The sequence below is a fragment of the Watersipora subatra genome, chromosome 4, assembly GCF_963576615.1.
Source record: "Watersipora subatra chromosome 4, tzWatSuba1.1, whole genome shotgun sequence".
Lineage (NCBI taxonomy): Eukaryota > Metazoa > Bryozoa > Gymnolaemata > Cheilostomatida > Watersiporidae > Watersipora > Watersipora subatra.
This window is the reverse complement of record NC_088711.1, coordinates 47,364,810-47,391,933: the sequence shown is the minus strand read 5'-3', so window position 1 is coordinate 47,391,933 and position 27,124 is coordinate 47,364,810. Positions and strand designations below refer to the sequence as shown.

The window sequence follows — 27,124 nt, the reverse complement described above, 5'->3', positions numbered from 1 at the left end:
TGTGTATCTGTGTATTTGTGCATCTGCACATCTGTATATCTGTAAATGTGTGTATCTGTGTATCTGCGCATCTGTATATCTGTAAGTGTGTGTATCTGTGTATCTGTTTATCTTTATACCTGTGTATCTGTGTATCTGTATATCTGTGTATCTGTGCATCTGTATATCGGTGTATCTGTGTATCTGTGTATCTGTGTATCTTTGCATCTGTGTATCCGTGTATTTGTACATTTGCACGTCTGTATATCTGTAAATGTGTGTATCTGTGTATCTGCGCATCTGTGTATCTGTGTATTTAAGCATCCGCGCATCTTCGCATCTGTATATCTGTAAATGTGTGTATCTGTGTATCTGTGTTTCTGCGTTTCTGCGTTTCTGCGTTTCTGCGTTTCTGCGTTTCTGCGTTTCTGCGTTTCTGCGTTTCTGCGTTTCTGCGTTTCTGCGTTTCTGCGTTTCTGCGTTTCTGCGTTTCTGCGTTTCTGCGTTTCTGCGTTTCTGCGTTTCTGCGTTTCTGCGTTTCTGCGTTTCTGCGTTTCTGCGTTTCTGCGTTTCTGCGTTTCTGTGTATCTGTATACTGTCATAAATTGACATACGAGTTTAATGCATGCGGGGACTGAGCTCTTATGTCAATTTACTCAAGTTTCAAGGCACTATTTTTTATATAAAATAACTAAATATAAATTAATGTGTTGCCATACTATGAAAAAACTACATGAAACGGAATATTGTAGTGGAAAAACCTGTTTTTGATTGTTGTAATTCGGTACCTATGCTAACAAAAGGACAAATACCTATTTAGTTGTTAAAAACTACATTAAAATGTAACACTACTATGTGCATGTTGTAAGTTCTTACCTTCGAGACAGACGAGTAGTGGCTAATGGCGGTCTGAGAAAGGCTTGACAGCAATGCATTCGATACACTAAACTTTTGTGATTTTATGTAAAAAAGCTTTCAATTTAACTTAAGTGAATTTAGCTTACCAAACACACATTTAAAGCTAAGTTTTAACCTGTTAATAAGCTTACTTTAATTTTGTCATTTTGATTTTTTATTATCCATTTCAGTTTGGCAGTTTTGGCCTCGTGTTCACTATACTTTTTAGCCAACCTTTTAAAAACTTTTTTTAAAACTGATATGAAGAGAAAGGCCGAGCGATGCTGTTTTTGCAGCTTCTCACATACTTGGGCAATAGTGGCCATCGAGAACCAGCTCGTATCTCAAAAATTACTTGTATGTCAAGAAAGAAACTTACTCGAAACTCTGTTCGTATCTCGATTTTCTTATATTTTGGAACACTTGTATGTCGAGGTATGACTGTACCAACATACCTACCGTATATACTCAATTATAGGACGCCCCCTAGTATAAGACGCAGCATAAATTTCAGGTAATTATTGAGAATAAAGGGTAATTCAAGTATAGGACACACTTCAATTGATCTCTTCACAAGTGAAATTTTCGCCCGATCAATCGATTGTTTTCTCACTTTTAGGGCTAAGTTGACTGACTGACTGACAGGTAAGTTTTAACGCTGGAGTGAATTCAACTGAAGTCTGCCGGCAATCAATTTTGTAATTGGAATCAATAAATCTTTTCACATGCGCTGTTTTTTTGTGTTGTTTTTGTTTGTCATGAATAAATCTTTTGAAAACGAATCTGGTTGTTATTTTCTTGTCAGTCATGTGACTATATCTTGGAAGTGAGCAATCATTCTTAATCTTCCTTATAAAGGCGTCCGTTTGACTCAATAATAAAAAGCTACGAAAACGTGAAATTAAAACTTAATTCCATTTATTTATCACCTCACTCAGACATAGAAATATGAAATTCATTGCAATTTTTACAAGTAAGTGTATACATAATAAAGTGACAAATGTTTAAAAACAGTTAAAATCGCTGCGATTGTCTTCCGCCTACCGAGTGTCCATTTCCCTCTCGTATACATGGTATACGGTATAGCAGTGGCCTGAAAATTGGTGCTGCTTCATAGAAACACATGGCCCCTCGTGGTATGTTGCGATTATAAGACGCAGGTGAAATGTAGGCTGATTTTCAGGTCAAAAAAGTGCGTCCTATAATTGAGTATATACAGTATGCATCTTTATGTCCATGTACCTGTACCACTGCATCGCTGCACATTTACGTATAATGAATGTGTTGTGTATGAAGTGGATGATTTTTTGAAAGAGTAAGAATATAGTTTACATCTTTTCAGTATTTTCCATTTAATTTCATACATTAAGTTGCATTCTTTGAGCTTTTATATATATTGGCTGTGTTTTACTTGCTTTTTTGTGCTAGATAGTCTAAATGAAGATTTGCGGTTTTTGAATTTTGTTTTAAATTTTTTTACGAAACCGTAATGCAGATTTGTTCAGATAAGGTCATTATAAGGTCACCATATACATGTTTATTATCATTGCTGAACAAAATGAGTGTCGATGTATAAGTATATAGCTGCATATTTATATGTATTATTATATGGTATAGATAGTCTTGTTGAAAATAAAATTTATATTAATTTATGACACATATTTTAGGGTTCGTCTAACTCTGCACTTTGTGCACTGTATCCTCTACTTTGTACACCAAGTTTCTTGTACATCAAGATCTTTTATTGTTTATCTGGTTATGGATACAAAGAGTTATTTTGACTGTATGTAGAATTTGTATATATTTAGCTATGTGTATTTATATCTATCTATCATTCATGCAGTTCAACAGTCGTGAAGAGCATACCCTATGCATCAATTTCACAACACAAAGTGCCACATCTCTTGTAGTTTGTTGACCAAGTCAGTATTAGCATACCCCTTCTGTATTTCCCTAGATGTTTTACCAATAGGTTTAAATTTAATTTATTATATCCATTTCTATACCTTTCAATATATTCAAATGGTTTTATTTATTTTGCAGCTTGACTAGTAAACTTTCTGGATACAGTTTGTCGTAGAAAAAGTTGCCATATAATAAAAAAGTCTATTTTTTGCTAAAGCTGTGATGCACCCTGAGTGCTTATATTTCTGGCAGATGAAAATTGCCAAACTTCTTTGCTAAAGCCTGGTTCCCATACACGTCGCAAACACTGTTGGCAGTATCGCAGGGCCAAACACACCGCAAACACTGGTGGCAGGGTTGCAGGGCCATACACGCAGCAAGCACTGTTGGCAGGGTCGCAGGGCCATACACACCGCAAGCACTGGTGGCAGGGTCGCAGGGCCATACACACCGCAAGCACTGGTGGCAGGGTCGCAGTGTCGCAGGGCCATACACAACGCAAGCACTGGTGGCAGGGTCGCAGGGCCATACACACTGCAAGCACTGGTGGCAGGGTCGCAGGGCCATACACACCGCAAGCACTGGTGGCAGGGTCGCAGGGCTATACACGCAGCAAGCACTGTTGGCAGGGTCTAAGGGCGATACACACCGCAAGCACTGGTGGTAGGATCGCAGGGCCATACACACAGCAAGCACTGGTGGCAGGGTCGCAGGGCCATACACGCAGCAAGCACTGTTGGCAGGGTCACAGGTCCATACACACAGCAAGCACTGTTGGCAGGGTCGCAGGGCCATACAAACCGCCGGCACTGGTGGCAAGGTCGCAGGGCAATCAGCAGTGAAATGGGAACCTATGCGCCGAGTAACTACCGGCTGGCAACCGCGGCGGTGGTATGGCGGCGGCCAACGGAAGAGTTCAGCCCAGTTCAATTTTTGCGAGGAGCCGCAGGCAAAACCTTCTTGAAATGCACTGTACAGGTGAAGGTCAGCACTCTTGAAATGGCCTGGCAAGCGGCCATTTTTTATGTGATCATCAACGACACTGCTTTATGTGAACATAAGCTGCCGAACTTGGTGCCACATGTGTTTTGCTGTGTGAGATTACCACTGAGGTCTCGTAGCCGATATGGGAACCACATGCTTAAGGATATATTGCTTGTAGTAGTGCTTTACATCAAATCACACTACCTCCAACCAACTGTTGTCTGTTAAAAATGGCTTCTTCAATATTGCATATTTGTAATGTTCAATGAGATAGAAGTATAGCACTACAAGATCATCTTTCATTCACCTCTATTTGTTTATAATTAGTGTAAGACCTCTCTATGATTGGATACCTTTTTTAACCTTTTTTAAAACTCGAATTAGCTTTTTAGTTTCAAAGAAAAGTTTTGCCATACTTAACTCGCTATGTACTTAACTATTCTTTGTTACAAAACAAAGAATTTGATTTCTAAAAGGAACAGTCATGCCATTGTAAGGCGAGTGATTGGTGCATTGAAAGAAGAGCTGATAAAGTACACAAAGAAAAGCTGTCCTTTTGACGAAGTCGACAGCTCGTAGCAGTGTGCCTATTGGTCAATCATAAAAATTAACTTACACAAAAACGTTTGTAGAGTTTATCAGAAAGTATTAATGTTTTTTCCATCATTTGCAATTGTTTTAGATGTTTGAAATTATCTGATTGCCAGGATGTTTCAAGATAGAAATCGACGAAACTTGATTGCGGTTTAAACGAAAACAACTAGTGACATCAAGTTGCATGTATTTTTTTTCTGAGTGTTTTAACCATGATCAAGTTCTATCAAATTTAATTTTAAAACATCCTGACAATCAGATCACATCAAACATAAAAAAACAATCACAAATAATAGGAAAATACCGATCCTTCCTGATATAATTTACTACAAATTTTGTGCAAATTTATTCATGATGATCTTGTAGAAATCGTCAGTATTGGATGCTCATCACGGCTTTCACTATGACAAATGCAACTGTATATGCCTGGCTACCTCTCATCTCCGTCAGCTTCCGACATCTTGGCATCGATGAGGTAAGAAAATTTATGCAAATATAACGCCAAGTTTAGCTTTTGTCTATTTAATTTTGTTATGTTAGCTCTATTGTAGTTAAAAGTAATGTTATCTAAGCAAGAATAATATGGCATTTATCAGTTTATCAGGCAGTTTTGTTGAATGCTACTTGTCATGTTGACCTGTATGATTTGAGGAGCAGTAATAAAGCATGTCATAATCAACCAAGCAATTATATCTATGCATCACTCACTAACCTTTTTGTTTAATGCAGGTGACGGCATCTTGGATGAGTGTGTACGGCACTCTTGTGGGCACCTTTGCCCTCCTTCTAATATCCTTCATAGCAGATATGCGCTACTTCAAGAGAAAAACTAGAGCTATTTTAAAGGGCTTTGCAGTTATGTCTATAGTTGTGCTCACATTGCTGGCGTGTATACAGAAAGAGTGGATAATTCTCGCAGATGAGGCAGTCATTCGTAAGTACTTGTAGATGTGTACCAAAATGAGTTATCCAAAGATATTTAGGGGTATTGATTGCAGTCGCCATTTTCTTGATTTTGAGATATTAAATACATGTATTGTAGATTAATAGCCTTCCAATTAGGTATTAGCGTAGCTTGTAAAGTGTAAAACACATTTAGGTGCAAGATCAGAAGTGCAGTAGCCAATTAACTGTGAGCTGAGAATTACAGTATCCAATAACTGTATTTTTCGGACTATTAGCCGCTACTTTTTTTTATAGATATTTTGAACCATGCGGCTTATTTAGAGGCTGCAGCTATTATTTGGTTTTTTCTTTCATCGCTAGAGGCGCATTAACCAGAATCTCCGGTTAGTGCGCCTCTAGAAGGGAAAGAAAAAACGGAACATTGCCTAACGGTATTGTTTCGTTAGGCACTGGGTTAAAAAGCAGCCGTTAATACAAAACAGTGCTGTTAGGTACTGCTTCATTGTAACCAGCAAAGTTGCTGCCATGTTAAAAAGCGCTGTTATGAGTTCTGCGGCCTTTACGAAAGGTGCAGCCTATGTATTGTTTTATTACCCTAGGACACTTATATTTCGCTAGTAGTTAGTTTCGTGAGTAGCATACAGAGTAAAATTTTGCTGCAACTTAATTTCGCAACTTTGATGAGTGCGAAAATATAAGGATGTGAAAATAAATGCAGTGGAACAAACATAATTATATTCCTCAGGTTCGGTTCGCCAGTAAGAAAAAAATTTCAATTTGGGACTAGTTTGTAATTGTGAACCGCAGGTAGAATTGTATGGCCAAGATCGATAATGCAATTTGATCGCTTGCTGCCATTTGTTTCTTGGACTATTGTAGCATGAAATTTAATTCGGCTGAAAATTTTAACGCTTTTGTCACAATTTAGCTTGTTTTTATATTAACGTATTTTAATTTTAACGATCAACGGTGTTGTGTATATTAATTTTAACGTTTTCCCAAACACTCAACTGCTGCTCATAATTGCTGAACATCTTTATTACAGTAATTACAAGTTGTATACAAATACATACATGATACTGCTGCTAGTAATACTACAGCTACAGATACTAGCACAGTGTGTAGTTATTATAACTTCTTCTCTTCCTTTTTTATTACTGTTATTTATCAGAGCTAACTCTTTCTCTATTGCCTCATCTTCTGAATCATTACAAGTTATTGAAGAGGTGTTGGTGGTGAATCCAAACCTTTCCAGAGCCATGCTGCTTGTGTAGTACTGTGAGTGTCAGTGGTCTTATTTTCTTTCAACACGCTGTGCTCACTGCATTGATTGATGTCCCCAACAAACAATAACCCTACTAATGTGTGTGCATTGACGTCAAGTTCCTATCATTATAAATCATTATTAATGGGAAAATAACCATAATTAATTGCAAAATAATAACGTAATAAATTTTGACAGTCAAATTATTTTGTTGGTTTATATTTTAACGATGCTATAGTGGTTGATAAAAACGTTAAAATAACTGTCGTTATAAAATTCCATTCTACAGTATCAATGAAAAAAGCTATTTAATTCCGCGTTTTCGCTTGTTCGTTAGGATAGTTTAGTTTCGCTCATGAAATCTTCGCGAGAGGATGACTCCGCGAAAACGCGAAAGTTAGATGAGGCGAATACATAAGGGTCCTAGGGTATCGGTTTTTTTACCAATAGAGCAGATGCGGCTTATATGGGGTTGCATTTAATAGTCCGGAAAATATGGCAGCTGTAGGCTGAAAAGTACAGTAGCCAATTAATTAATATCTGAGAAGAGCAGTAGCCAATTAGCTGTTAGCTGAGAAGTACAGTATCCAATTAACTGTGAACTGAGAATTACAGTATCCAATTAGCTGTTAGCTGGGAAGTACAGTAGCCAATTAGCTGTTAGCTGAGAAGTACATGTAGACTAGCTGAGTTGGTGCAAGTCAAGATGTGAAATAGCCAATTAACTAAGATCTTGGATATGCAGTAGCAAATCACATTTAGATTGAGGTTCTTAGTAGCCAATCGGATGCCATATGAGAGTGAAGTAGCCAATTTATTTAAGGAAGTTATGCTGTCGCAAATTAAGGTGCACCAAATTGTGTAGTGGTCTATTAGAGGCAAACTATAGTATCATATATATAATATATTTATGCAATATAATATAATTATGTATCATGCAATGAGATGAATTTTTAACAATTATATGCAAAATAAAATGTCGCACCAACTAATTGAATGAAAAGCTAAATGCGTACTACGAAGCACAAAGTAAGCTGCCTTTTAACAAGAAAGTTTTTTAGTTCTAAGAATGGCTGTAGTCTGAAATAACATTTCTTTGCTGTAGCAACGCTGTATCTACTAATAATACTGGTCAACATATCAGCGCAGTCCATATTTCCCATCTGCTCTGAGCAGGCATGTGAATACGCGTATCCAGTACATGAGGGCCTCGCTGGCACAGTCCTCATGCTGGGCAACGGAATAACTGCCGGAATATTCTACGGACTCCTGCTTATTCCGGCTCTATCTGAAGGTAAGCATAAGATATAGCTGCACTACATTTTCAACAGTCACATCACTTCCTTTGAGATATTTTGTTGCTGTTGACTTTTTCCTTGTTTTCAATGCTTTTTTCTTTTTTGGCAGTAAAACGACTGTTTTGCTGGCTTTTGGATTTCTATGGTCTGGCCTCTACTATTTATATATCAGCCTGCATTTATTTTAAAATCACCCAATTTTAAGATATGTTGAATAATGACAAAGATTTTGAATATTTCTTATAAGCTGTTCCTACTCTATGGTACTTTTAATAATATCGTCTCAAAGTTTTCCATCACAGAAGTTCTCCTACTAAAGATCCTCCTAACATTGTGGCACAGCAGCCAATATAATACAAGTTAATCTAATATAATGTAATATAATATAGTGTTTTTAATGATAATATAATACTGTATAATATAACTAGAAATTCCCCTGTCATACAGCCCACAAACAAAGTAGTAATGGAAAAAAGAAAGGGTACTGCTGGTTGTTGAAAAAGTAGTTACAAAAGGTCAGAATTCCACAAAAGTAGAATTCTTTAGTAGATGTTTTAGGCTTCGCCTACAACATCTACTAAATAATTCTCTGAATCAGATGAGTTGTTGTTATTATTTTGAGTAGCTTGTTGTTGAACATTAGCATTTGATGTTTATGGTTGCTGTGAGGACCTTCTATTTCTCCTCCTCCAGAACAATTGGGGGACACGTGGACGGCCAGTGCGGCGACATGGTGTTCTAGGAGGTTGTATGTCCATGGTAGTTGTCAAGTTGTTTTGAAATGAAATTCAAAAGGTCAATTATGCAAAACAAAAGGTGGTATAAAAATCAGACCTAATCTACTACTATCTCAAACTTGTTTTACAACAATAAAATAAATATTAATTCAAACTGTAGGCCTAACCTATTGTACGTAATTTAACTAACAACAGCAATAATGAAATATGTTTATTATATCTCTGAAATGCAATATTAAAAGTAAAATGGCAAGCTGCCGTGTAATATACACAATTTGAAAGTTGCGTTGGAAAGTTAAAAGTTGGTTGTGTTGAATGTAGAATGGTTTTGACAGCGATATGTAACAGAAAGCAAGCATTAGCATTAACGCATCTGGAAGTTTTCTGCAAACTGGAGTAAAATAAAAAAATATTCTTGTCATAAAGAGGCATTGTAGTTCGGCCCTAGCTTGTAGATAAGATGTAAAGAAATCTGGCTAATGTTCTACACAATTTAATGAAACCTTCGGTAAATGGACAAAAAACATAGGCTGATAAACTGTGTACCACATTTTTGTACCTGTAAATCGGTCTGCGCCTCAAACGGCCTATGTTAATTAAAGAAACCTTCGGCAATTAGACAATGCAATCATTATATACTTGGATGTTGTAAATTCTAATGATTATTCTTATAATTAGATACTATAATAATTTTTTGTAAAATCAAATAATTAATTCGAATAATAAAATCGGTAAAACAGAAACGATAACTTTTTAGTACTTTTACTTTAATTACAGAAACCTTCGGCGATTAGATTATGCTATAGACTGGTGAAATGTGCACGCTTTTCTCGTGAAATGCGCACGACTTAATAGTTCTACTATTTGTTGCACGGCCTTATTGGCGTTTCGTTGGCCGGTCTTAATTTTGATTACAGTAAGCCTGTCAAGTTTTTATTGCGATTTTTGGCCAAATTAATCTGTCTATTTATGTATAATCCGATCAGATGGGTTAGTTTTAGGATTTTGCAGAAACCTTTCAAAGACTTGGTAGCATATTTAAATAGGTTTATAAGTGTTTTGTATTGTTATTATACTTAAACGACTCTACCCAAAAATGGTTAACTTTGTTGATGAGATTTCGGTACAAAGCTTTGGTTACGGCCGTTAACGGATAATTTTTCGGGAGCTGTGTGCACATATGCATTTATCATAAATCTCCCAAACAATCGCTTTGCTCATGTTTGGTCATGGGAATATATTATAATATAGTATGACATATTATTATTTAAATCAACCAATAATAAGTTATTTTAACAATTTGACAAGGTAGTTAATACAGTACAATTTAATCTAATATAATATGATATAACATAATGATATATGATTACATTAATATCTACTTCGACATCTGAGTGCCTCAACATAAGAGAAATTCGAAAAACTATAAAAATTCCGAGCAAGTTTTTGCCTTAAGATATGAGACAAATATGAGATATGAGATGGTTGTTGATTTAGCTGCTGGCTGGCCGAGTATGCGAGAGGCTGCTTACGAGAAGAACACCATCACTTAGTGAAAACGTTTTATAGAGGTCGACTAAAGGTGAGAGCGAGGCAAAAGAGCCAAGCCGGAAGAATTTAACAAAAACTTAAAAAGAAAGACGAAATTAAAATTAAGTTTGGCATAAAATTAAAACTTATATTTAAGTGTGTTTTGCTATGATAAATTAATTAAAGTTTAATTGAAAGTGGATGTTATGTTAGCATCACAAAAGTCTAAATTATAACATATCAAGTCTCAGTCTCTCACACTGACTTATTTGATATACGAAAGAATCGGCTTATGAGCTCTGTCCAGGAGCACATTGAGCTTATATGTCGGGGGGTGGCAATAAAATATTAAATAATACACTGTAACATAAATGAGATGCAATATAACGCAAAATAATATAACATATCATCATATATAATAGTGTAATATAAATGAGATACAATATAGTGTAAAATAATATAACATATCATTATATATAATAGTGTATAATGTGATACAATATAATTTAATATAATATAACATATCATTGTGTATAATAGTGTAATATAATTGTGATACAATATAATGTAATATAATATAACATATCATCGTATATAATAGTGTAATATAAATGATATACAATATAATGTAATATAATATAACATATCATTGTATATAATATAACTAAATATAAATGTTATGCAATATAAAGTAGTATAATATATCTAACATTACATCATATATTATAGTGTAGCTAGCCTAATGCTCTGTGTTGCCCTGATATTCAAAATAGCTTATAAACAGTGGCAGGTAATGTGGTTGCTTGTCACTTGCTATTAGCCTGGCACATTGCCAATGAATAATTTGAGCAAGCTAGTATCCTTATAAATAAACTTAGATATAAGAGCCGTGAGATCAAGTCTTAGTGACATTGCGTCGTAACACAAAGTGCTATGTGTATTTTAACCTAGACAATGACTCATATCCCCCAATGAATTCATTTGGATCATTGGGTTAGTTTATCACCTTGTGAACGGGAGGTTCTGAGATCAAATCTTCCGTGATACGGATTCTTCATAGCTAAATGCTAATCAGCTATTATAATAGCTGATTAGTATTTAGATTTTATTTGATTGACATTAACTTGAATACATAGTGTTTTTCAATTACAGTGTCTGCAGTAAAACATCATATACAGTATGATGTCTTTGACAGTCTTTGCATCATTAACCATTTCTCATTTTATGTGAATCACCATGATACTATGTATCAAAATAATTTGCATATAATATGCAAGTATATAAAGCTCCATGTTGATCGTTTTTATTGTTACAATATAGAAACCATATGGATGACGCTGATGTGTATTCTTGGGAGTTGTATCACTCTTCCTCTTCTCATTCTACTCAAGGACGACTTCCGCAGACTTGATCTGGATGAAATAAAAACTTAAAGCTCCAAAGCTGAAGAAATTAGTACAATTTATAGGCTCATAGAGAGAGTGGTAATTAGAGCCATTTAGGTCAGGGATTGTTTTACTTGTCTTTTATGGTTACATCTATGGAAGCATAGAATGTTTACATGACCAATTGTTGCCATTTTTCAGGCAGCAGCTAGCAACGTCTTTAACCTCAGGAATGACCTTTCAACTTGTCTAAGAAGCTGACGTGTCTTATTTATACAGTACAAACTTTTGAAGAGTTGATTACATAGTTGTAACTTTAGAGCCACCAATTATAAAATATAATGTTTGTCATAGTTTTGATTGTCTATAAGAAAACATTTATTATTAAGGAATTAAATACGTTAGGCATATTCCAACAAAAGCTATATTTATATGTTTTTCACATGAAGTGTGAATAAAATTCTTATATTTTCTTACTCCTTCCCTTTTATTGGTCTTATTGCTCTAAGATATACTAAAATAATTTAAAACTTGTCACAATCTGGCTGTTTTTGTTGCAATCTTTTTCAATAGTTTGAGTGAGTGTTCTGTTATGGTTCACTTCTTTTGACTACACGCTGTGAGTAAAGCAACGGAATAGAAATAAGAATATTCAAAAACGATTCACTAACAAAAATAACAAATAACAAAAAATTAAATTAATACAGCAACGTATCGCACAAGTTTCTTTTCAGAAAAGAGCATTTATAAAATAAAAGATTGTACAAAGCCATAAAACCACAATATTGTTTAAAGTTTGTGCTAGCAGTATAATACTTTGCATATAATGCAATCAATCTTATGTATAAAAAGCACTCTTACGCTCTTCAAGTACCCAACCAAATATAGCTATGAGCAACTCCATCAATAGAAGTAGAGCTCAGCTATTGTACAAACAGAAGCTGTCAAGTAGCTGTAATTGGATGAGCTGTGTAAATAGTTTCTACAGCTTTCTGGTGCCGCCATCTTAGCATCAATGTTATTGCAGCCTACGTTTTTGCTTTTATTTTGCTACGGTGCTGACTTTTTTGGCCTCATGCAGCTCAGCACTGAAATAGATAAATTATCTTAGCTTAGAATAAAAAACACATATTATTATATTTATTATAAATATTATTATATTCTATTATTGCAACTAGTTTATATATAGGCTTTGCATTCATTCTTGTTCTCACATCATTGAAACTTTACCAAAGGGAAGTTCTATCCTGCAATCGTTATCAAACACAAATAAATTTCCACCGAGACAGAATTTTGGTTTATCTCTTTTACTCAATATTGTTTCTTAGTAAACTTAAAATTCAAACTAAAGAGCTCTAATAGTGATGAGTAATAAGATAGAGTTTTAATTTAGTATAATTATGGCTATGATTAATAATTATAGTAATAATAACCAGTAATAATAATAATAATAATAAGTGGCGCCGACTGTCAGGTGCCAAAATGAGTTGTAAGGAAATAATTAGGGGTGTAATAGTTGGAGCGTAAAAATAGGCAGCAAAGAAACCCTGTTAAATCAGTTTATTCCAGTATAAAGATTACCTTATCTAAGATTGCAAAATCAGTTCAGTATAAACATTACCTAGTTATAAACTATTTTACGTCTAGCAATGAGTTTAAATCTTCAACTGATTGTTTTGCGCTACAATATTGCTAGTTTGCACAAATTAACAAAATGTCTAAATTTTAAAAGGCCAGAAACTTTGAATTGCCTAAGTTTTACAATCATTATCATAGGGCAGCTCTATAATGTATAGCTTGGGCTCAAAACAGTCAGTCAATAAAACGATTTGTTGTCGTGAATCGATTTGTAACATTTTCTGTCCCTAAAAAAATTCCTCTTTTATTACTGGTTTGCTTCCTATTTATGGAAGCCTTTCGTTGTACTAAACTGTAATATCACCATAAGCCATCATCTACTATATGCTTATTAGTTGTACTAAACTGTAATACCATCATCAGCCATCATCTACTATATTAGTTGTACTAAACTATAATATTACCGTAAGCCATCATCTACTATATTAGTTGTACTAAACTGTAATATCATCATCAGCCATCATCTACTATATTAGTTTTACTAAACTATAATATTACCATAAGCCATCATCTACTATATTAGTTGTACTAAACCGTAATATCACCATAAGCCATGATCTACTATATTAGTTGTACTAAACTGTAATATCACCATAAACCATGATCTACTATATTAGTTGTACTAAACCGTAATATCACCATAACCCATCATCCACTATATTAGTTGTACTAAACTGTAATACCACCATAAGCCATCATCTACCATATTAGTTGTACTAAACCGTAATATCACCATAAGCCATCATCTACTATATTAGTTGTACTAAACTGTAATATCACCATAAGCCATCATCTACTATATTAGTTCTACTAAACTGTAATATCACCATAAGCCATCATCTACTATATTCGTTGTACTAAACTGTAATATCACCATAAGCCATCATCTACCATATTAGTTGAACTAAACTGTAACATCACCATAAGCCATCGTCTACTATATTAGTTGTACTAAACTGTAATATCACAATAAGCCATCATCTACCATATTAGTTGACTAAAACTTCTATAACACTTTTAAGCTTCTAATTTATAATATATATATAATATATATAATATATAATATAATATATATATAATAAACATTTGTCTAATATACTGATATACTATGTACTAATGTATATATGCAGGCTTTAGGAAATTAAGTTAAAAGAAGAGCTTCAAACTCGCGAGCTATGACTCACAGGCTCTGACTCACAGGCTGTGACTCACAGGCTCTGACTCACAGGCTCTGACTCGCAGGCTGACTTACAGGCTGAGACTCAGTCACCTTTTTATACACACACACACACACGCACGCACGCACGCACGCACACACACACACTTCTATGCAAGAATTGTTATTAATTAAACATATTCAAGATTTTTTTCGTTTTTTTTTTCAGTTCGTATTAATTGTATCATTACCAAATCATATTTTGTTGTAATCGCAGCAAAACGGACTTAGTTTAGCTATTACTTGCTTGCTAATTATTTCACATTTACTTCTAAACCCTTTTACGGATGTTTTATTTTTTCAATTTATTTGATTTGCACAAAACATTTTTCTCATGATATGAAGTTTGAAAGTTACAGATGTTTGACAAAATTAGATGTGTTTGCCTATCATGATGCACCTGTGAGTCATGTCTAGCCTTAGGAAACCTATGAATAATAAACATAAGAGTTGGCACGTTTGCTCTTAAATAATAAACACGAGTTGCTCAGGTCCCATGGCTATAAATAGCACTACTACTAGCTACTATAGCACTACTGCTAGTACTACAAAAGATTAAAAGATTTAGTAATATAATCATTGAGCGCATTTTTTGGTAAGTACAAAATATAATCATCACATTGTAGATATGTGGTACTTGGGAAATAAAACATATCAGCGATATATGAAGTATTATATATATTAGTAAACTGATATATGCAATACTTCACTGCTAGTGTAATTAGTACACTGGCAGTCTCGTGCGTAGTGAGAGATCGTCATGCGTAATAACTGTAGGTACGATTTCTCTTAGCTGTGAAAGGTGGTAAAGTGACTCAGGTAGTAGTCCATTTGACTTAACATTCAATGACCCGAGTCCCTGTGCGGTGCAATCTTTTTACCTAACACTTCTAGCATGGCTTTGGACAGATGGGAGGACATGACTCTTATTATAGTAAAGTTTAGCATCAACCTTAACATTAAGTTCACTGTTCTAAATTAGTGGTTGACCTTGAGTTCAACTGTATTTATAGTCAGTAAACCTAAGAAAATTTTTGATATCTCTGCAGTGCTGAGACCATACAAATTAGTAATTTTTTGCATATCGCTAATAACATTTTTAATTTAACTGAAGATAATTTCTTAAATATAGAAGTGAACTATAGTGGTCACTTTTAGAGAGTTCAACAGTAGTCTGGTTTACTGCTATTCAATGCAAAAAACTAAAGTTCAGTATCATTAAGTTTTAATTGTATAAAATAATAAATTTTCATAAAGATGTCTGGACACCAACAATTACTTTGGAGTTGCACCACCTCTGAAAAAGTGCAATAAACCAAAGTAATATTTTGCTAAAACAGTGTTTGAGGTGACACAACAATAACTGCCATTATGTAAGAGTCGTTTTTATTTAGCTAAAAATTCATAGCATTTTCATTAACAGAATTAACTGCTGGTATTCAAACAGGAAATTTTTCCAATCTTTATAGATAAAAATGACTTTTTTCAGAAACTAAGCTCTATGCTGACTGTCAGATATCAGTGCTGGAAGAAAACAGGCGAACCTATTTTGCCAAGGAAACCAGAAACTACTATGACCTATGGTAACGACAGTGGTTCAGATAGTAGTGCTTTTGGCTTAACATCCAATGACCTGGGTTTCGATTCTCATGCTGTGCAATATTTTTACCTAACACTTTTAGCAAGGCCTTGGACACATGGACGGACAGACATGACCCTTATTATAGTAAAGGTTAACATCAACCTTAAAGGTTGACTAGCAACAAAATTCACATTACAGTTATTTGGTATCAAAAGATTCACCATGTCTTACTCTTTTGTGCCAAATACTACTACTACAAAAGTCATACTTCTGTAGGTGCCAAATATGTGTAAATGTGATTACAAGCTCTTAAAAGCTCAAAAATGGAAAGCCGACGTAGATTGGAATCCGTTTATTTCTCTGACGTAGTCATGACAGTTTGGTTATTGTCTTGTCACGTGATGTTCTCACGTGAATTGAAAGGCCAATAAAAAGCTCAATATTAAACTTATCGTAGCACTAGTTTATGACAAACACTTCGGGTTTTACCGAAGACCCCGTATTAAATATAGATGCTCGCTACTTTACAGTTTTCTTTCGGCTTGATCAAATCATAATCGTAATCTGATCATGTGACCCAATGCTTCGCAAAGTTTTTGCCGCACGTTTCGATTATCACAAGTGACCAACAGGCTCGTCTTGATTATCAGACAACGATATGTACTCCTTTGAGGTAAGGTTATAAATTAAATGAATTTTTACGGTAAGTTATAAGATATCTCTGCTAAAAGTGACAGCATTACTATGATGATAAAATAAACGCGTAAAAACAATAGACATGGTTTTATTGAATGCGTGAAGTATATTTGTGAAAACATTTTGACGAATAAGGTTGCATGAAAGTGTAAACAGAAACCATATACCACAACTACGTCGCATTCAGCCGTTTTGGAAAGCGAATCCAAACTACGGCGGTCTCGTGTAGCTGCGGTTTTCTGTTCGTTTTTGAGCTTTTAAGAGCTTGTAATCACATTCCCACATTATTTGCACCTAAAAACAACAGAGTAAGACATTGTGAATCTTTTTATATCAAATAACTGTAATGTGAATTTTGTTGCAAGTCAACCTTCAAATACATACTGCCTGCGACTAGCAATTGTTGGTAAATTTAACAGTCGGCGACCCCAAGTTACTGAGAACTTAATTGGAGCTGAAAGTATAATACATATTGCCCAATTTTGGATTCTTTCAAGAGATGTAGATTTTGCTTGCAAAATAGTTAAGAAGAGGGAAGAACAATACTCTAAAACAGTCCTTACTATGGATGTATATACCAGCTTAGCTTGCTCTACAGTGAGGTATTTTCTGAATTTAGATGAGAGGTAAACTAACTTGATTGCTTTCTGACAAAGAGCTTCAATATTAGGACCAAAAGTCAACTCAGAGTCTAACGTAACACCTAAAATAAAAAGGGTGGGCTGTGATGTTAGAATGTTGCCAGTCAAGCTTATTGTAAATTGTTCTGTTATTTTTCTATTAGAGAAAATACAAAACTGTGATTTAGCTATATTTAGCTGAAAAAGGTTATTACCATACCAAGTAGAGGCCTGTTTAAGTAACTCTGAACATGACATTAGTGAGTCTTCCACAGACGTACCAATGCTAAAAATCAAGGTATCATCTGCATAAGCAAATGATGTAGGGTGAGTGACAAGAAAATCATTAACAGCCGGTAAAAATAAAATGGGACCTAGTATAGAACCTTGAGGGACTCTACTATTAATGGGAAGCATAGATGACTTAGAGCCACCAACTTTTATAACCAGCATGCGATTAGATAAATAGGAACAAACTAGTTCAGTAAAGTTGCCTGACATATCATAGTCCTTAAGTTTGGATATGAGTAGATTGTGGTTGACTGAATCGAAAGCCTTTTTTACATCTAGAGAGATCGCTGTAATGTAGACCAGAGATTTTCTAATTGATCATTAATCAGCAAGCTTTCAATTTTCGCTGAAGAGTTTTGTTTTTCAGACAGATGCTTCAGACATTTGTAGAAATAAGTTGCACTCTCAGAAGCCTTTTTTGAATAATACTCTTTTTTAGCTTTCCTTATTTAAAAGAGCACATAGTTTTTGAATTTATGATAATGTAGTATTTGATTTTTGGTCACAATATCCATGGACTGATAAAACTTTGTAGTATTGATTTTTCAGATTAACTAGTCATAACGAATTTTGGTTAAGCCATTCTTTCTTTGACCCGCAGACTCTGATTTACCTCAGAGGCAGGTGATCGTTAAAGACTGTGTATATATTGGACTCCAACAGGTCCATTTTCCTATTAGGAAATATTGTACCATCTTTTGCTATTTGAAGCAGTGGAAGTCTCCTGGTAGCTTCATAGAAAATGTGTGGGTCAAATTTACTATATACCCTGGTCTTAATAAGTTTTCTTCACATCTGACTTTTTTGACATGTATATGTTGCTACAAGAAATGTCGCATAGTGACCAGATATAGAGTAGTCACATGTAATTATTTTAAAAAGCTCAACATTTAAACTTTGACTAACATAACTGTAGTCAAGAAAAGACTCTTTACCAGTGCAACTAGTATAAGTAAGCCCAGTCGAGTGCTGGGTTAAACCTAGAACATCTAAAGTGTCTTGAAGCACAGATTTTTCATCGCTTTTGACATTCCAGTTAATGTTCACGTCTCCTACAATCACTAGTTGTCCATTTATCATAGAAGGCAAAGATAGTAATGTAGAACACTGTAGCAAAAACTGGGTTTTGTTTGTATCAGGTGTAACGTTTAAGTTACCAACAATAATAGACTTTGAATTTCCAGCTAAGATCTCAATCAAAACGAAAGAATTACACACTTTAGACATGGCAGTGCTCAAGTGTAGAAGTATTTTAAATTTAATATTAGAGCAAACATAAAGTGCGGTGCCACCGCCTCTAGATTTTGTCTCTGGCTCACAGTCGCGTCTAACTATGGAAACACCAGCTACATCAACTAAAGAGTCAGGTATGCACGGTTTAAGCCATGATTCGTTAACTGAAAAAATATCACAACAATCATGTACCTTAAGACTCTCAAAAAAATGTTTGGATTACATTATTCGTTGCATGTTAGCGGTGCTGTAAGTAGTGGGCTATGTTTATTTAACAGTAATAACAATCAGGTGTAGGTAATATAAATAATATATATATTTATAACTGTTACATGTAGATATGATTGCTTTTTTTACAGGACGTACCACATGATACAACTCAGGATGCTACATTCAGTACAAGGACCTCAACACTCGAGTTGCAGAGCAACGCAATGCTACACTAAAACACTTGAAAGTTCACTCAGCTACATGCATGAAGCAAATTTCTTTGAAAATCTCAGTCTTTCTGTCATTTCACAATGCTATTGCTATAACTAATATGAGAGATCATTGCAATGCTGATGAAAGTCTTATAAGAAGGCTTAAAAGTTTGTGATAACTCCAGATTCTGGTGGTGTGAAACCAATGACTGTTGCTACGCTTATGATAAACTTTCTGCAGTCTGTTCAAGGAATAGTATCAAATAAAAATTCACCCAGCTACTTTCATGGTCGGAAAGAGTTGCGGAGGGGTTTTTGACTGTCGCTAGATATTTTTTAATGATATGGTTTATTGAGATACCTACATATATTTTATGTACTGCTGTTGATGAAAGTTTAAGTGTTGTACATGTAGTATTAAGCTTTTATATGGAGCATATGTCGAGTTTTTTGTAAATTCATATTATGGCAGAAGTAGTGGAATCAAAACTACTTCCATTTTCTTCCCATATCTTTAAGCTTACTTTTTGTATCACTTGTTGAATTGTGGGAATGAGGTCTTCATATTTTTGTCACAAACAAAGCATACACCTTTCATTATGTAGTAGTATATACTTTGCTTTGCATTGGTAGACACAAATGCTGATGTATTCATGTTGCATTTTCATGTGTGTTCATCCTATAATATACCACTTCAGCTTTACTGCGTTTATTTTTATCATACTACTATAATATAAATAGCTAAATGATACAAGTTTACTACTGTTTTTCACTTTGCTTTTGGATTAATCTGACTAATCTTCACAGTGCGCTAATAATACTCAAGTAAATCATATATTATTATACACTTCTGATACTCCAAAAATCATACAAAATAAATGATAAATGATTTTGTTCTCTGGACAGGTTCACCAAGTACTTACCATTAACTATACCATACCATTAACCTTGGAATTAGTTATAAGATTAACTCGATTAATTCAACATTAATTTGCAATAATCGCTTAATCTTTATTACTTGTGTTAAAAACAAACAATTTCACCTGTCAACTTATTACTATGAGTGCCTTTCAAATTATTTGGATTAATATAATAAACTCTTTATTTTATTGGTATTTTATTTAGCAATTTACACATCCTTTTCATTAACCCAATAACTGATAAAACGCCTTCAGCCGCCCTGACATAGGCGAGTTTCAAAGCTTTGTAGCTCTCATGATATTTAAGTTAAAATCTTGAAAAACAGCTCAAGTTGTAGGAAAAATCTCTATTCTACAAGACACAGTTTTGGATTTATGTTCTGCTTACAGTGAATCATGTTTTATAAATAAAAAGGCAGAGGTATGTTTGATCTTTCAGAAAATCTCTAGGAGCTAATAGGTTAAAATGCTGAACATTTTTTTGTCATAAATTGGCCCAAATTTAATGATTTATCATGATAAAGCATCTACCGAGTCACAAATTTACAAAGGGTATGACTTTTTGATTATGCATTTCAGCTAAAGTGAAAATTCGCATAAAAAAGAAAGGATGTTGTACAATAATGAGCTGTAATCACACTTGCCTCCCAAACATGTTTGCTTTCTATGCACATGAGAGTGCCATTGGCATGTATACTGCATATAATAGTGTGGCATGCATATTTATACAGTAATACTTCAACTTACGAGTGCTCCAACGTACGAGAAACTTGAGATACGAGCCAGCTTTCAAGCAACTTTTAGCACTAACATACGAGCCATGTTTGAGATACAAGCACTTGAGTCAGTTGTCAAGTATGCCAGAAGTGTTTTATGAGAACGGCATCACTCTGTATTTTTAACTGATCAGGTTATACTTTTGAACCGTGTTTTTGTGCGCGCTTTTCAGTGCAGACTTAAGTGAATTAAAAGTACTGTGCATAGACCGAAAGTTTGCCAGTAAAATGAAAGACAATGGGATAATGCAAAGAAAAAGCAAATGGTAACAATTGACATTAAACGGAAAATTATTGAAAAATATGCGAGATACATATGCGTGATTGAGCTAGCTCAGCAATATAACAGAAATACATCTACAATTATCAAACAGAAGGATTATATTAACGTCATTTAATTCGCAAAAGAACTTACCATAGTTTCTAAACGGTGCAGCGATCTTCACGACTGCTGATGGCATTGGATAAACAATTGGCCGGTGACGGCGTAACTGAAACGATGCTGTGTGAAAAGGCCGGTGCTATCTATCGAAACTGTAAAATAGACATTTGGACAAGTTGGCTAGTGATCGTGCATTAACCCTTTGTGACGACACCTGTGTTCGTCCTAATCGCAACATGTTGAAAGGGCGACAAAGGCAAACGTCCTTAGATAGGTTTATCTTAAAACGGCCGGCTAGTCGTGAAAGCGAAAAAAAGAAAAAATTAGCTACTAGGCAAAAAACATCTAACTATGAACGCCGAAGAAATTTTAATTACGTTAAAAATAAAAGTTAGCTTTTAGGTTTGCTTCTAAGTTTATCTTTTAAGACTTTGATAAAATCCAAATTAATCAAAGTCAACTGTTGTAATGAAGGATAACTTATATCTCCCTCCCTGGCAAATGTTACCCTTCACTGCTATTGTATGTATTTAATTTTACATTTTAATTAATCACATTTCTTTGCATTATATTTTATTTGTTGCTTTTTGAAAGCATGTGGTAAGTTAGGACAATAACCAACATGCTCTTTCTGTTACAATATCTTGTTTTGAGTGTTTTATTTGCATTTTTTTAGAGTATGGAAACCAATCTGAATAATCTTGATCTGTACCATCCATTAATAATTAATGGATGGTATGAGAAAGTGAATATTGTCCTATCGACTTTACTCCTGGATATAATATTCCACTAGCTTATCCTGACAAGCTTTTTTTCTCACCCAAGAAACAAAGCTTGTCACGATAGGCCAAATTTCTACATATATGTATTTAATTAATATATCATAATGCTGTTGATCTACATGTACATTAACACTGACACAGTATTTTCCATTGACACCAAGACAATTATAATCTGTATATACCCCTGTATATATTATAATATATACATGTACATATTATAATATATACATGTATATATTATAATATATATATAATCTGTAACTGTAAGCAGTTAAGCCTGATTAATTTTACGAAACAAAAATTTATCAAATAAAAGAACAGTGCCTTGCTTCGTGTCCAGCTTTTTATCACTTCCTATTCGTGCTCTTAGCAGCATTGCCATTGTTAAGCAGAGAAAGGTTGTACAGCTAATCAAGGAGTTCTCGTATTTAACTGCTTGGGCTAAGACGCTTTTGCTTTCTTGTCACAATAAATGAAACCGCTACTCTTGGCAGCTTTGATCTGAAAAGAAGACATGTATGCCTACTCGGTTCTCAAAATACTAACACTCCTTATAGACTTGTACCTGTTTCGGGAAATTTGAAGTCGAATGCAGCCCTGACATTAATAAAGCTAGTCTTCAATATGCGATGTGTAAATAAATATGATAAAATCCACATATGTTTTTGTGCCCAACTGAGTTATATTACAATAAGCTCATCAAATTGAACATTTAGCCAACTGACTGAACTGTTAACAGCATGTATAACATTAGAGAAAGAAATGAATAACCATTACGAAACTAGTATATCGTATTACAAACATGATTTTAATCCCTTCAAAGAATAATCTTCGATTAGAAGACAGCACTAACAAAAAAATATTTTAAATTGACTGAATTGGCATGAGTATTTTACCACTTGAAAATATAAAACTAATACCAAAAATATGTACTTGTAATCCTTGTACTATGTAATATATATAGCCAAGGATCTCACGATATAAAACCATATAAAAACTATATTAAAATCAACCTAATGAGTAAAATGTGTTTAGAGTCCAGAGTTCAGACCAATGTCCATCCTACTCTATGACCGCACGGGATTGCAGCCAATGAAGCCAGTATTTCCTTGATAGAAGTAGGTTTAAGCTGCTTATCTCTTTTGTACATAACACATCTTTTGGGGCCCTCTACAAATACATATGCATTATAATTAGTGACTGTGGCTGCAATAGAATGAACTATTAAATTAATGGTAGTAAGTCATCTAGCTTACCATTCTTGGCTCGCGAAATGCCACATAAGGATGTCTCCAATTTTCGCTTCAAACCGATAATACTCTAAAGCTCTGGATTCCATGTCGCGCGGGCAACATGAATATTAATAATACCTAATAATCTAATCATATATTCGGGAGAATGAAGAGCGGCAGCAAATGTTACAAAATAAATTAGATTAAACATGCTCATCATAATACAGGATTTGGTAACATAACATGTTGTCGAGACAGGCTAATCTTACTTACGCGGGAGATCCATTTACTAAATGCCATGGCATACACCCCGCAGTAAAACCCGTTTGGCTGTGTTGGTACCTGAAAGTAATAAATGCAATATTTTCCACTTGACAGATTGAGTAGGAGAAAGTGATATGTTGAGGGATGAACACAAAATATTATTTTATTGTCTAAATGTATATTGTGAATGATATAAAAAATTAAGGCAAGCATAGTAATAATAACATTATTATACACATTTATAATGTTTATAAACATTTATAATAATAAAATAAAGCGAGACAACCAAAAAACACTCATTTAATATTATTGCATTACAAACATTGCATTTTTCACTTATCAATTTGTAGAATGTATTTGTAGAGTGCTAACTTGATTTATTGATACAGCTAGTATAATATAAAAATAACTAATAATTGCCTTCTTATTGATCAATGAAGGCCTTGCTTCATAGCCAAGTTTAGTGTATATACTGAAATAATTAAAAAATATATATTTGATAACCATAAAATAGAGAGAGAGACGGCACACTTAGAACAATGTATTTCTACCATCCTAAAAAGTTCTCAATTTCATTGCAGTTACCGGTCCCAAAAATAGAGAGCAAAAAATTCAATGATCGGAGACGAATGCTAATGGCATGAACTTGTCGTAAAAAAGATAAAAAAAAATATTAGAGAGATAAAGGAGATGAGGGTGCAGGAGGAAAATAGAAGGATACCCATGCAAAAATGTTGTGGTACAGTTTAGAGAAAAGTCGAAGTGCAGCCTGAAAGGGGAAGACACTGACAGAATAAGATGGCAATTGATGACAGGACCGCCACCAATCTCAAATCATGGCAGACTAGATGAGAAAAGTTAAAAAGATGCTCCTGTCGAATTGAGGCATTTTCAAAACAAAGAAGACTAGTCATACATAATTTGGGGCCACTAGACATACACAAATACTTCAGTATGTAATAACTGCAGTAACAGTTCACAAACAAACATTTAAACTCTCATCTCATTAGTTTAGTAGACATCTCCAGTTTAGTATTTAAACAATCGAAAGTGACTATTGTGCCTTCCATGAGAGCAGCAACAAACCTGTGAAACCTAAAATCGTAGCATGTAATTGCTTTAAATCATGTTTACCTAGTTTGCAGCAAAATATTACACTAAAGCCATAACTTAAAACAAACAATAGGTCAATCTGTAAATACTAAATAGTGACTGTTTCATTTTTACAAGCAATCACTATAACGGTTCACAGTACCATAGCTCACACTGGAGTGTGAGTGTCTAAGCCTGATCAAAATGCTACAAGAGGAATGCACTTGGCACAAAGCGACAGTGATCTAGGTACGGACTAGCAGACTATCAGTCCTGCGCCAAGCGTAGTTTTGTTTAGTTTACTATACGTGGCACAAGCATGATGGATGCACCTAAATTTGAAATTATTTTTGCAGATCAGAAGTTAGTTGATGAAAAACGATAAACAAATATTGTAGTGCATTCATCTTTACCCCGGATTGCAGAATATCACTTCTCCTACTCCTTCACAGGTCAGATCTGGAGTTGCATCACTGCTGCAAACACAAACATACAGCCATCCTATGCGTCTGAGGAAACATTGTCAAGATACTAACATAAAGGTTTATTTTATTTTGTATTTAGGACTATCAAAGCCTCATACTCGACCCCACCCATACCCGAGAGACTAAAACCGAAATTCAGGAACAGGACCAAATCCTGGCCCATGCCTAATAATGATGTACCAGTCCAGTAGCACGCATGGTAAATGATGATACACCGTACTGCTGTATTCCTTCCATATAATTGCATTGACTACAAAAGGAGAAAACGACGTCATCACACCGCTACAATAAGATAGCCACAAAAGTTACTACGTCACCTTTGGTTTGATTACTTACTTCTCATAGTTATATATATATATAGGGCGATAGAAATTTCCACTGGCAACTCCTTTGACCTTGCAGTAGACTACAACCCACACTCACAAGTCACAAAGCTATTTATGATAATTAACCAAAGTGAAAAAAGAGATTATTTTGTCATTGTAAAGTCATATATAACAAGTAAATACAAACTCAAAATTTTGATTGCAAATAACAGCGAACATCACCTACATGTCACATAGATTCCTAAATTCTCTATAATAGTTTAGTAAATCATTCAAGCTAGTTTTCGTCATTTTACCGAAATAGAAACTATTGTCATAAGATACTGACTGTCATTGTTGCAATTTAGGATAGCAATAAGCTTTGTTTATTCAGTCTTACCTTGATGTCAGTTCCATGAGGTCATGAGGTCACTGTCAAGCCACTCATCAGTGTCCAGCAAAGCCAGTGACTTGCTTGGAATGGAGAAGCTTCCTGGAAACCTAATATTATTGGATAAGAAAAGTAGTGTACGTCCAATGCGACCATAGAATGATAAGCTATACCTAAGGATCTCTATAATCATGCACTAAAGGATATCGGGGTCACCAAGATAATGGCACTAAACTAGTGGATTGTATTATAAGTCATGCAAGGACAGTAACAGGAACAGTAAACATCAATAGAAATGTAAACCAACTATATGAAGTAGCGTAATGAGAATGTTAACATTCAAATATTCTAAACTCCGAAATGATACTCAGTACAAGCAATAGCAACTTAGGTAATGCATGCATACATACCTTACATAACTAGTACTACAAGTTGTGGGCTTAAAACAGACAAAGGAATAAGTAGTACATCTTACCAAACAATTCTATTCGGAGTATAAGACAGAACATCGTAACTCTTTGGTCCAATTTCATTTTCGTATTATTCTTAGTGATTGTTTAATTAGAACTGTTTCCAAAATTCTTGTAGTTGGATAAAAGTAATCGTGACGAAACTTGACTAAATTTCGGATTGATTAACGTAGCATGACATAGTGTCAAATACCAAAACTTTCAGTTGCAACACACATTCCAATAAAGCTGCTAATCATCACGAAGTGTGCTAATTAGACACAATCCGTCAAGATTAACAGCGTTACAGGAAGCAAATACAGCTGAAGACATCAAGTGTACAGGTGTCCCAAAGTCTGAAGCTTGAAAATCAATGTGCAGTGCCCACTACCTGTCAACAAAGAACAACAACAATAAAATATGGCATTTATTACAAGAAAGTGTCGTACCATTAGATCCTCCTGGTCAGTATCAGCAATAACCTCAATTAGCTCATCCAAAACAACTTTAGGAGTTTCTAACTTCTATAAAATATGACAGACAAAACAACACCATTAATTGTCCCCTGAATGCGCGTATCTGTATTCAGACTACAATATTATATATCATGTAGGTCTATTAGAAATTACTTATATCTAGATATATAAAATAAACTATAAATAACTATGGATTAGTATTACTAACATTAGAGTGCTCAACAATATGAATAATACTGGAGCAAGCTATATACTGATAATATATTTTATTAGTATAAAGTAAAACATATTATTAGTATATATATCAAATATATATTTATATATAGACAACTTGTTTCCTTCAATGTCAAATGTCATGTGGAGGTAAATTGTCGGATTTCACCTTAGACTAAA

At 34.4% G+C, this 27,124-nt stretch overlaps 1 protein-coding gene across 1 annotated transcript in view; it reads left to right on the top strand.

Moving 5' to 3' along the window:
• Nucleotides 1-11,955, top strand: part of LOC137394644 (solute carrier family 49 member 4 homolog) — a 46,741-nt gene extending 34,786 nt beyond the window's left edge. The window contains exons 8-11 of the mRNA XM_068081400.1: nt 4,726-4,834; nt 5,089-5,293; nt 7,635-7,823; nt 11,415-11,955. Coding sequence (XP_067937501.1) covers nt 4,726-4,834; nt 5,089-5,293; nt 7,635-7,823; nt 11,415-11,527 — 616 coding nt within the window. The 3' untranslated portion in view covers nt 11,528-11,955. The remainder of the gene's footprint in view (nt 1-4,725; nt 4,835-5,088; nt 5,294-7,634; nt 7,824-11,414) is intronic.
• Nucleotides 11,956-27,124: the final 15,169 nt, after the last annotated feature.